This window comes from Emys orbicularis, chromosome 15 (genome assembly GCF_028017835.1).
Source record: "Emys orbicularis isolate rEmyOrb1 chromosome 15, rEmyOrb1.hap1, whole genome shotgun sequence".
Lineage (NCBI taxonomy): Eukaryota > Metazoa > Chordata > Testudines > Emydidae > Emys > Emys orbicularis.
Window position 1 is genome coordinate 10,379,000 of NC_088697.1, and position 11,328 is coordinate 10,390,327.

Sequence of the window (11,328 nt, forward strand, 5' to 3'; positions counted from 1 at the left end):
CATGGGGAGGCGACGCTCCGACAGGGACACCCCCCCGTTTGGGGGCGCGCCTGGCATCCCGTTCCCATGGCAACACAGGGACCAGCCCCCCATCACTTGGGGGGGTGCCCAGCTTCCCGTTGCCATGGTAACACTGGACCCCCTCATTTGGGGGGGGGCTGCCCTCGCCCCACGCGGCCCCCGGGAGCTCTCCTGGAGGCACATCCCAGCACATGAGCCGCCCAGCCAAAGGCCCGGCTGAGAGGGGGGCCCCGTTGTGCCAAGCCCCTCCACCGGGGGTCCCGCGTGTGCCAGGCGCTGCGCCTGCCCCCTCAGAGCGATCGGCTCAGGCTCTCTGCAGACCCAGGCAGGCGTCACAGGCCCCCCTCCCTTCCCGGCACCTCCCTCTGCAGGCCTGGTGCCATCGGGGTCCGCTCCAGGCCTGGCTCCTCTCCTCCCACTGGTCCCTGGGGGGGCTCCGGGGGCAGCTCCCTCCTGCCCTGGGCCTGCTGCTCCTTGTGGCACGCCCTCAGCTTCCTCCATTGCTTCCTCTTCCTCACGTTGCCTCCTGCCAGTTTTGCCAGCCTACCTTCTGATGATGGCCACACCCCGGTGCCAGCCTGCTCCATGCGGTGCAAGGCCTGGCTGGCTCCAACCCCAGAGCGAGGGCCCTGCTGACGACGTGGCAGTTTTCTCTCATATTGGTATGATGGCGGTGTGTGCCTCGGTTTCCCTCCCCATACCTTGCATTGCTACCCAGTGGAGGGACAAGTATTTAGGTGTGTGCTGGGCACGGTGGCACCTGGGCCACAGCGAAGTGGGCTGCAGAGGAATGGGCAGGACACGACCCCCTGCCAGTCTAAGGGGGCGGTGAGACCACCTGGCTGCCTCTGCTGGAAGAGAGAGCCCCCTCGGAGTCCCTCCACGACACTGCTCCAAAGCTGGGGTGTAAAAGCGATCCTGGGGCTCCCTGACCCCCCCCCCATCCTTCCCTGGGACCAAAGGGTGATAACAGCCCTCCTACCCCCCCACAGCCTTCCCCACACACATACAGCCTCCGCCCACCACCACCAGAATTCACAAGACCCATAGGAGCTCCCTCCACCCAACCTCATACGCACAAAGTCCAGGTGGCAGTCTGGTCCCATTTTGTGTCTTCTGTCCTGATGTCCAGACCCCCACTCTAGCCACCAGCCCCCACTCCCCTCCCAGAGCCAGAGAGAGAACCCAGGAGTCCTGGCTCCCAGCCCCCCTGCTCTAACCACCAGCCCCCGCTCCCCTCCCAGAGCTGGGGAGAGAACCCAGGAGTCCTGGCTCCCAGCCCCCCTGCTGTAACCACCAGCCCCCACTCCCCTCCCACGCAGGGTGGCGAGATGGGTAGGATGGAGAGCCGGGACCGCCACTGCCACTGCTGGGGAGATTGGTTTACTTCAGGCTTAGCATGCAGCGGAGCGGTGCCCAGGTCTGCAGGGCACCAGCAGGGGGCGCACTGACCCCCGTTGGAGGGGGAATCCAGGGGGCACACAGCCGCTGCACGTCACCCCAGTGGCCAGGGCACAGCCAAGCCAGGCGGGCACCTCCGGGCCACCCTTCAAGCCCGTCAGTCCAGCGAGCGCTTGCAGATGGACATGAACTCCAAGGAAGCTTCATAGTTATCCCAAGTGATAGCATCTGTAGGGAAACAAGAGAGTCAGTGAGCCCGGACTCCTGGGTTCTCTCCCCAGCTCTGGGAGGGGAGTGGGGGCTGGTGGGTTAGAGCAGGTGCGGCTGGGAGCCAGGACTCCTGGCCCCCACTCCCTGGCTCTGGGAGGGGAGTGGGAACCGGTGGGTTAGAGCAACGGGGGCTGGGAGCCAGGACTCCTGGGTTCTCTCCCTGAATAGGAGGGGAGCAGGGTCTGGTGGTTAGAGCGGGGGGGGGGGGCTGGGAGCCAGGACTCCTGGGTTCTCTCCCCGGCTCTGGGAGGGGGGTAGGGGGTCAGAGCAGCGGGGCCTGGGAGCCAGGCCTCCTGGGTTGTCTCCCCGGCTCTGGGAGAGGAGTGGGGTCTAGTGGTTAGAGCGGGGGGAGAGGGGCTGGGAGCCAGGACTCCTGGGTTCTCTCCCCGGCTCTGGGAGGGGGATAGGGGGTCAGAGCAGCGGGGCCTGGGAGCCAGGCCTCCTGGGTTGTCTCCCCGGCTCTGGGAGAGGAGTGGGGTCTAGTGGTTAGAGCAGGGAGGGCTGGAAGCCAGGACTCCTGGGTTCTATACTAGCTTTAGGGATCCAGCCCCCTGCCACCCCTCTGCCCATATTCCCTCACTGTCAGCCCCAGGAGATGGCCTGGTCCCTGAGCAGCTGTACGGACCAATGGAGGGGCGTGGCCTGTCCCCGCCCTGCCTCCGTTACCTTGATCCAACTTCCAGGAGGCCACGAACGCCTCCGCGGTGCTCCCGTCCGGCTTGCCGTTCCCGAAGTTGTGATAGTGCCACGTGGAGCTGTCAGTCCAGTGCCAGGAGCCCGCGCCCTCCAGCTGGCCCTAGGGGCACCGAGGCATTGAGAGCGCCAAGCCGGACCGGGTCCCTAACCTGGGCCAGCCCAGAGCTGATGGCTGAGCTAGGATAGACGACCAACTGAGGCACAGCACGTCCCCCCTTTTCTTCAGGAAGCTCCTGCCCTCCGAGCCTTGTTCTCAGCCCCCCTTCTTCTGTGGGGTAGAGCCCCCGTTTTGGGGAGGCTAGCCCGCCAGCCCTGCCCCTTCTGCCCGAGGCCCCACCCACCGCATGCCGGAGCCCCGAATCCCTCCCCCATAACAGAAGAAGCCCTGAGGACCCCCACCTGCGACCGGAGGTGCCCCGGCCTACCCCAGCCACACCGGGCTGAGCCCCCGACCCACCGCCCACCCCGAGCGCCGGGCTAAGCCGCCTCACTCCCCTGCCAGACCCCCCTGCCCGCCGCCTTCCCTGGCCTATTATACCTGCCACCCATGGAGGTACCTATAGACCACGGTCTCCTCAATCCGGCGAGGAGGCGGATGGGAATTTGCACCCCAAGTTTTCCATCAGAAAACCCCACTTGGAGGAGCCCCCAAGTTCGGGGCACCCCTTTGTTTTAGGGAACATTGTCATGAGTTTCCCTGGTGGAAATTTCATTTTGAGAGGGAAAAATACTTTGGGGGTGGGGAAAAATTGAAATATGAGTCCCAGATGTGTTGATCTCAAGACCAGCAGCCCCACCGCTAGCCCGACACGTAGCTACCCGGGTTGGAATGAGGAAGGCCGGGCAGACCCACAGACTGGGGCCGGTTTCCTGGAGAACAGGGGCTCGGGAAAGGATCTAGGGGGCAGAGTGGACAAGGAACTCGGGCTAATGCCATTCCTGGACGTGCCGAGTGAGGAGTAGCGGGGAGAGGGCAAAGCAGAGGTTCCCCATGGTGAGCCTGGAACCCTTCACCCACTTGAAAAAGGCATTTGACAGAGTGGAGAGGGGACAGAGCCGAATCCCAGAACCGAGCCGCGGGCTGGGGATGGGCCCACGTGACCCAGGGAACTGAGCAGCCCCGAGGCCCAGCAGCAAAGCCCCTCACCTGGGAGTCGCGGCGGCCCCCGAGCCAATAGGCTTCCTTTTTCTTGTAGTCTTGGGGGGTGCCCATGAGGTGATAGATGAAGTTGTTCTCCTCGGCGCTGTGCACGGATGCCAGATGGGCGCCCTCCACCAGAGCCTTGCAGTCCGTCTGGGGGGGGGGGGTGTGACACACACCGTGGGGGTAGGGGGAGCACAGCCTGACCCCTCACTACCCCAACAAGTCCCTGCCCCCACCACTCCTCCCCACATCTTAGGCCCCCCCATTCCTCCACTCCCCCACCCCAGAGAGCTCCCCTGCCTCACCCCCCACCACCGCTGCTCCCCCACCCACATGCCAGCTGTGATGAAATGGGAATTTGCTGTCATAATTTTAGGAAGCCGATGTGTGCCTCAGTTTCCCCACATGCTGCATTGTCCCCCTCGTGGGGGGGAAAGGTCTTGTTTGCTCTCTGGGCAGGCTAAAAGTCAGGTGCGAATGGCTCTTAGCTGTGTGGGGCTTGGGTCCCATATCAAGGGAGCCTTTGAGAAGCCCAATCACTAGGACTTTGATACCTAGCAACCAACGACGGTGGAAGCCCAGCCATGGTCACCCAGCTGGAGGCCGAAAGACTGGGGAGGTGGTTAAGGGTTGGCTGCTCAGGGCGCTGGCCACACCCCGGAACTGGAACAGAGAGGTCAGAGGGGCTTGGGGCTGACCCACACGGGCCAGGCTGTGACTTTCTGTTTTCTGGGCCAGCCGAGGACTTTCTGCAGCCGACTAACACGCCTGAGTGTGGCTGCGCCAGCGGGGTGTCCCTGCCTCCCTGCGGAGGGGGGGTTGTTGCTCCCTACAGTTGGACGCGTCTCCCTCGGGGGTCTGCCCCAGTGGGACTCGCTGACTGAGCTCCTGGGGTGAAGCAGGGGGGCTGCAGGCCCAGGGGTCCACCCTAAGGAGGCGGAGAAGCCACAGGGCTCGCCCTGGGGGAAGAGGGAGACCCCTGGGGGGGGCCTCCCAGAGACTCTTCCAAAGCTGGGGTCACAGAGCCCCAGTCCTGCCAGCCACCCCCGCCTCCCTCACAACCCCCCACCCTCCAGCCCAGTCACCGCTGCTCCCCCAGGTACCCCCAGTGTTCCCACACCCCCTATTCTCCCCTCAGCCACAGCACTGGGGGTGACACGCCCTCCCCCCAAGGGGGGGGTCCTACCCCAGCTCCCTGAGGCCAGGCCAAGCCCTCAGACCCAGGGGGGCCATACCTCGGCTTTCCACCAGCCTTTGGTGGCCGTCACCGGGTAGTAGCAGGAATCCTGGTACTGGTACCAGCCGGCCGGGCAGCACCCCTGGGTGCACGGGCAGGAGCGGACGTTGGAGGAGGCTACGGGGAGGGAAGTGAAGTGTGAGGCTCTCAGAAAACATCTGTCAAGTTTGGGGTCAAAAACCACAGCTGAATTTTTGGGAGTTTCCAGCCCCAAATATGACAGTTTGGGGGAGTTCCCCCCACCTCTCCCATTTAACAGGTTTTGGCTGAAAATATGACAATTTAAGGAAATTTGAAGCCCCTGAATTTGATGTTTTTGACCCAAAATTCGATAGTTTGGGGGGATTTTCTCAATGTTGTTGAAATTTTCTGGGATAAACGCCCCCAGTTTCCAAGTGATTTTGTCAAGAGCCACCTTGGGGGGCCGGGCCGAGATGGGGGTTCGACTGAGCTGCCACTCGCTCCCTTCGCGACTCCTCATAGCAAGAGTCCTTCACCCCCCGGGTTAATCTCCCGTCCAGATACTGGTCCAGTGGCAGGGAGTTCCCCAGGCTCATGACCGCGGGGCAACACAGCAGAACCCTGGTTTAAGATCCATCCTGTCCCTGCCCTTTGGGAGGAGACCAGCCAGGCCCGGTCTTGCCACTCTCTCCCCTTGGTTACAATCCACTTATCCAGAGCTCCCTGCTCTAACCACTAGCCCCCACTCCCCTCCGAGAGCCGGGGAGAGAACCCAGGAGTCCTGGCTCCCAGCCCCCCCTGCTCTAACCACTAGCCCCCACTCCCCTCCGAGAGCCGGGGAGAGAACCCAGGAGTCCTGGCTCCCAGCCCCCCCCCCCCGCTCTAATCACCAGCCCCCACTCCCCTCCCAGAGCCGGGGAGAGAACCCAGGAGTCCTGGCTCCCAGCCCCCCCCCCGCACTCTAACCCACCAGCCCCCACTCCCCTCCCAGAGCCAGGGAGAGAACCCAGGAGTCCTGGCTCTCAGCCTCCCCTGCTCTAACCACCAAACCCACCAAGGGGACTGGATAAATTCATGGTGGCTAAGTCCATAAATGGCTATTAGCCAGGATGGGTAAGAATGGTGTCCCTAGCCTCTGTTCGTCAGAGGATGGAGATGGATGGCAGGAGAGAGATCACTTGATCATTGTCTGTTAGGTTCACTCCCTCTGGGGCACCTGGCATTGGCCACTGTCGGTAGACAGATACTGGGCTAGATGGACCTTTGGTCTGACCCAGTACGGCCTTTCTTATGTTCTTATGTTATGTTCTTAACCCCACTCCCCGCCCAGAGCCGGGGAGAGAACCCAGGAGTCCTGGCTCCCAGCCCACCCTGCTCTAACCCACCAGCCCCCACTCCCCTCCCAGAGCCGGGGAGAGAACCCAGCCCCCCCCCTGCTGTAACCCTCCAGCCCCCACTCCACTCCCAGCGCCGGGGAGAGAACCCAGGAGTCCTGGCTCCCAGCCCCCCCTGCTCCAACCCTCCAGCCCCCACTCCCCTCCCAGCGCCAGGGAGAGAACCCAGGAGTCCTGGCTCCCAGCCCACCCTGCTCTAACCACCAGCCCCCCTTCCCAGTGCCAGGGAGAGAACCCAGGAGTCTGGAGTATTTGCAGCCCCCAGATCTGCATCCTTTAACACCCCACCCCACCCCAGGGGAGCAAAGATTTCAGAAAAGGGGACCAAGATCCCTTCACCCATCTCTCCACAGCCGGCCCCACCCTTCCGCACTTACCCACTGGAATAGGGGATCCGACCAGGAGAGTGACAATGAAGGGACCCAGGCATCCGGGCAGCCAGCGCAGTGTCACCATGTCTGAAAGGAAGGGGTCACAGGGGGGAACCGGCCCTGGAGGGGAGGGAAAGGAGGCCAATACCCTGCTGCTGTGCCCTTAACAACCAGTGCTCTGACCACTAGACCCCACTCCCCTCCCAGAGCTGGGGAAAGAACCCAGGAGTCCTGGCTCCCAGTCCCCCCTGCTCTAACCCTCCACCCCCACTCCCCTCCCAGAGCCGGGGAGAGAACCCAGGAGTCCTGGCTCCCAGCCCCCCCACTCTAACCCACCACTCCCCTCCCAGAGCCGGGGAGAGAACCCAGGAGTCCTGGCTCCCAGCCCCCCCACTCTAACCCACCACTCCCCTCCCAGAGCCGGGGAGAGAACCCAGGCATCCTGGCCGGTCTGTCCCTTACCCAGCCAGGCGTCTCTAGCTGATGCGATGGGGCAGCGTTGCCCGGTGTGGGTGCTCTGTGGGTCTGGGCGCTGCCCGGAGCTGCCCCCTTTTATCCGACTGCCCCAGCTGGAGCAGCTGTGTTTGCCCTGGCTCGGATTGCCCCAGACAATGGGGACGAGACACTCCCCGGGCACCAGGTGACACGCGGCGGCTGCGGGCTCTGCCCCGCCCGGATCCAGGGGCTCAGGGATTGGGACTGACTCTGGATTGATGCCAGGGGGAACCCAGCTCAGATTCCAGCCCTGGAGCGGCTCTGGGTGACCCGAGACCCGAATCCACCCCCGCCCCTCCCGGGTTTGGATGTTCACGGTTAGACCCGGTTGAACGCTGCGTCTAGCCGTGCATCGGCTTGCACGTGCGTGTGCTTGTGTAACACGTGTCTCTGTGCGGGTGTCCATGCGAGAGGGAGTGTGTGTGAAAGGACACACGTGTGGGGAGGGTGACCCCAGACAGCAACTAGAAAAAAAATCTCCACACCCGCGGCCTCCTTCGCACCCCTCGATGCCAAACCAGCTTCGAAAGAACCCGCTCCCCATGTCCGGAGCAGTTCTCTGCGCTGGGGGTCGGGGGGTCCCTCCATTTCTTCCCCCACCCTCCCTGCCAGGAGCGATGGGAGCACCCTAAAAGTGGGGGGCCACCGGTACCCGAACCGGGGCCCTGCCCTCCCATGCTGCCCCCCTGAGGCCACGCCCCCGCCCCACCTCTTCCCTCCCAAGATCCCGCCCCTACTTGCTCCTCTCCACCTCCTCCCCACCCCCGTCGCTCGCCCTTATGGCTGGAAAAAGTGGGAGGGGCATGGCCCCCTGCTCCCCCCATCCTGGCACCCCTGCCCTTGCAGGGGCTCTGTGAGCCCCCCCATAGCCCCAAAGCTCTGGGGGCGTTTTCTTATATAGGCTCCTATTACCTCCCACCCCCCGTCCCGATTTTTCACACTTGCTGTCTGGTCACCCTCCCCACACGTGTCCTTTCACACACACTCCCTCTCGCACGGACACCCGCACAGAGACACGTTACACAAGCACACGCACGTGCAAGCCGATGCACGGCTAGAGCCGCAGCGTTCAACCGGGTCTAACCGTGAACGCCCGAACCCGGGAAGGGCGGGGGTGGATTCGGGTCTCGGGTCACCTGGAGCTGCTCCAGGGCTGGAATCTGAGCTAGGTTCTCCCCGGCGTCAATCCGGAGTCAGTCCTGATCCCTGAGCCCCTGGATCCGGGCGGGGCGGAGCCCGCAGCCGCCGCGTGTCACCTGGTGCCCGGGGAGTGTCTCGTCCCCATTGTCCAGGGCAATCCGAGCCAGGGCAAACACAGCTGCTCCAGCTGGGGCAGTCGGATAAAAGGGGGCAGCTCCGGGCAGCGCCCAGACCCACAGAGCACCCACACCGGGCAACGCTGCCCCATCGCATCAGCTAGAGATGCCTGGCTGGGTAAGGGACAGCCCGGCCAGGACTCCTGGGTTCTCTCTGGGACGGGAGTGGGGGCTGGTGGGTTAGAGCAGGGGGGGCTGGGAGCCAGGACTCCTGGGTTCTCTCCCCGGCTCTGGGAGGGAAGTGGGGGCTGGTGGGTTAGAGCAAGGGGGGCTGGGAGCCAGGACTCCTGGGTTCTCTCCCCGGCTCTGACAGGGGAGTGGGGGCTGGTGGGTTAGAGTCAGGTGGTCTGGGAGCCAGGACTCCTGGGTTCTCTCCCCAGCTCTGGGAGGGGAGGGGGGGCTGGTGGGTTAGAGCAGGGGGGCTGGAAGCCAGAGCTCCTGGGTTCTCTATTCGGCTCTGGGAGGGGAGTGGGGGCTGGTGGTTCGAGAAGGGGGGGCTGGGAACCAGGACTGCTAAGTTCTCTCTCTGGGTCGGGGAGGGGAGTGGGGGTTAGTGGGTTGGGAAGGGGGGTCTGGGAGCCAGGACTCCTGGGTTCTCTCCCTGGCACTCTTAGAGCAGTTCAGTCTAATGCTGGCCCCAAGAACTTACGTTCCATGATGGCAGGTGAGGCTGTTAGACCCTGATCCTCAAGCTTCTTTCCTCCAGCGTTCGAGTGAGTGCTGCGCGTCGGGGAGACATTCTGCATCCCTGTTGGTCCAGGGCTGTGTGAGGCTCTGGGAGGGCTAGCGGGGGTCGGGCTAGGAGCCGGGCACTGGTGCAGCAGTCGGTTGCCTGATCGCAGCGGGATCTCTGGCTGGGGGGGTTGTGGCCTCCGCGTGGCCCTGCCTGGAGGCGAAGGGCTGAACGGGGCCAAGGGCTGGATCCGGGGCAGCCCGCATGTCTGCTCCCACTTGCAGTGTCCAATTACCCAACAGGCCCCCGGGGCCTGCGCCCAGGGGCCCCGGCCAATATGGGCCCCACGGAAAAATCTCCCTCTTGTCATGTCGCTGGGCGGAACAAAGCCCCCGGGAAGGTTTGGTTCCCCCCCCCCCAAAGATTTCAGTGACTGTTCAGAGGTCTGGGACCCTTTGTGGGGTTGTTTGACAAGGGAAATCCGGGGACCTGTCGAACTCCCGCCCTGCAGTGCCAACTCTCGCCCGGGGCTCTGCAAACGGCCCAGCACAACGGAGCCGCTTCGGCTGCCGGCGCTTCGCCGGGTCGTTTGCTCTGGCCAGAGACGAGCCCTCGGGTTCCGCTCACAGCCACAGAGGGGGTCGGGGCCTCCCAACGGCCTTTTTATGGGGAATGAAACATTGGCCGAAAATCATTCATTGGCTCTGTTCACACGCAGGGAAACAAACCTCATAGACACACACAGAGCAGGGCCCGTCCCCTCCAGCAGGGGGCGGCAGGGGGACAGACACACACACACACACATGCCTTCCTCCTTCCCCTCCCCCCCCCCAGATCCCGACTCCCCCCAGCTGTGGATGGGCTCATTACAGGGAAATGTGGCAGACAGCAGGGGAGTGACCCTGGCAGCAGTTAAGGAAGCACTGACGGTCTTGCTCAAGGAGTTGATTCACCTGTGCTGTCTGCGGGGGTGCCATTCGGGGGGGATTGGTGGGACCCCCCCAGATTTCATACCTGACGTCTGCTCACAGCACATGCCCGAGCCCCAGATGGGCTTGAGTGTGGAATGTGATACGTTCTGTGTTGCCCCCAAGGGGCAGGGAGTTTGTTTATAACCAGAGACAGGGCGATTAAGATCACAAGGCTTGTCATTAAATTAAATTAAGGATTGTTAGATGATCCTGAAGGCACGGCCAGGCACTCCAGTTAAAAGATAGGAAACAGGGTAGGAATAAACGGTCAGTTTTCAGACTGGAGAGAGGTAAATAGTGGTGTCCCCCAGGGGTCTGTACTGGGACCAGTTGTGTTCAACATATTTGTAAATGATCTGGAAAAAGGGGTAAACAGTGAGGTGGCAACATCTGCAGATGATACAAAACTACTCAAGATAGTTAAGTCCCAGGCAGACTGCGAAGAGCTACAAAGGGATCTCTCAAAACTGGGTGACTGGGCACCAAAATGGCAGATGAAATTCAATGTTGATAAACACAAAGCAATTGGAAAACAGAATCCCAACTATACGTATAAAATGATGGGGTCTAAATTAGCTGTTACCACTCAAGAAAGAGATCTTGGAGTCACTGTGGATAGTTCTCTGAAAACATCCACTCAACGTGCAGTGGCAGTCAAAAAACCTAACAGAATGCTGGGAATCATTAAGAAAGGGATAGATAATAAGACAGAAAATATCATGTTGTCTCTATATAAATCCGTGGTACGCCCACACCTTGAATACTGCGTGCAGATGTGGTCGCCCCATCTCAAAAAAGATCTATTGGAATTGGAAAAGGTACAAAGGGCAACAGAAATTATTAGGGATATGGAACAGCTGCTGTATGAGGAGAGATTAATAAGACTGGGAGTTTTCAGCTGGTAAAAGAGATGACTCAGGGGGGATATGATAGAGGTCTATAAAATCATGACTGGTGTGGAGAAAGTAAATAAGGAAGTGTTATTTACTCCTCATAACACAAGAACTAGGAGTCACCAAATGAAATGAATAGACAGCAGGTTTAAAACAAACCAAAGGAAGTATTTCTTCACACAACGCACTGTCAACCTGTGGAACTCCTTGCCAGGGGATGTTGTGAAGGCCAAGACCATAACAGGGTTCAGAAAATAACTAGATAAATTCATGGAGGACAGGTCCATCAATGGCTATTAGCCAGGATGGGCAGGGATGGTGTCCCGAGCCTCTGTATGCCAGAAGCTGGGAATGGGTGACAGGGGATGGATCACTTGGTGATTCCCTGTTCTGTTCCTTCCCTCTGGGGCACCTGGCACTGGCCACTGTCAGAAGGCAGGGTACTGGGCTAGATGGACCTTTGGTCTGACCCAGTCTGGACGCTC

At 61.6% G+C, this 11,328-nt stretch overlaps 1 protein-coding gene and 1 pseudogene across 1 annotated transcript; both read right to left on the reverse strand.

The window, feature by feature from the left end:
- Positions 1–11,328, reverse strand: part of LOC135889358 (zinc finger protein 850-like) — a 473,854-nt pseudogene that overhangs the window by 259,051 nt on the left and 203,475 nt on the right.
- Positions 1,580–9,052, reverse strand: LOC135889388 (type-2 ice-structuring protein-like). Its single transcript, XM_065417256.1, has 6 exons — positions 8,956–9,052; positions 6,502–6,615; positions 4,768–4,886; positions 3,536–3,682; positions 2,359–2,488; positions 1,580–1,650 (listed from the first exon to the last, which is right to left on the reverse strand). The coding sequence occupies exons 1-6, from the start codon at positions 9,050–9,052 to the stop codon at positions 1,580–1,582; spliced, it is 678 nt and encodes a 225-aa protein (XP_065273328.1).

Bases quoted from the DNA above. Each gene is read 5' to 3' on its own strand.
- LOC135889388 (XM_065417256.1), bottom strand. From the start codon at position 9,052: ATGCAGAATGTCTCCCCGACGCGCAGCACTCACTCGAACGCTGGAGGA. The intron at 6,616-8,955 runs GTAAGTTCTTGG...CCTCCCCTCCAG, and splicing joins CTCACCTGCCATCATGGAAC to GGCCGGTTCCCCCCTGTGAC. The intron at 2,489-3,535 runs GTGAGGGGCTTT...CGGTGCCCCTAG, and splicing joins GGGGCCGCCGCGACTCCCAG to GGCCAGCTGGAGGGCGCGGG.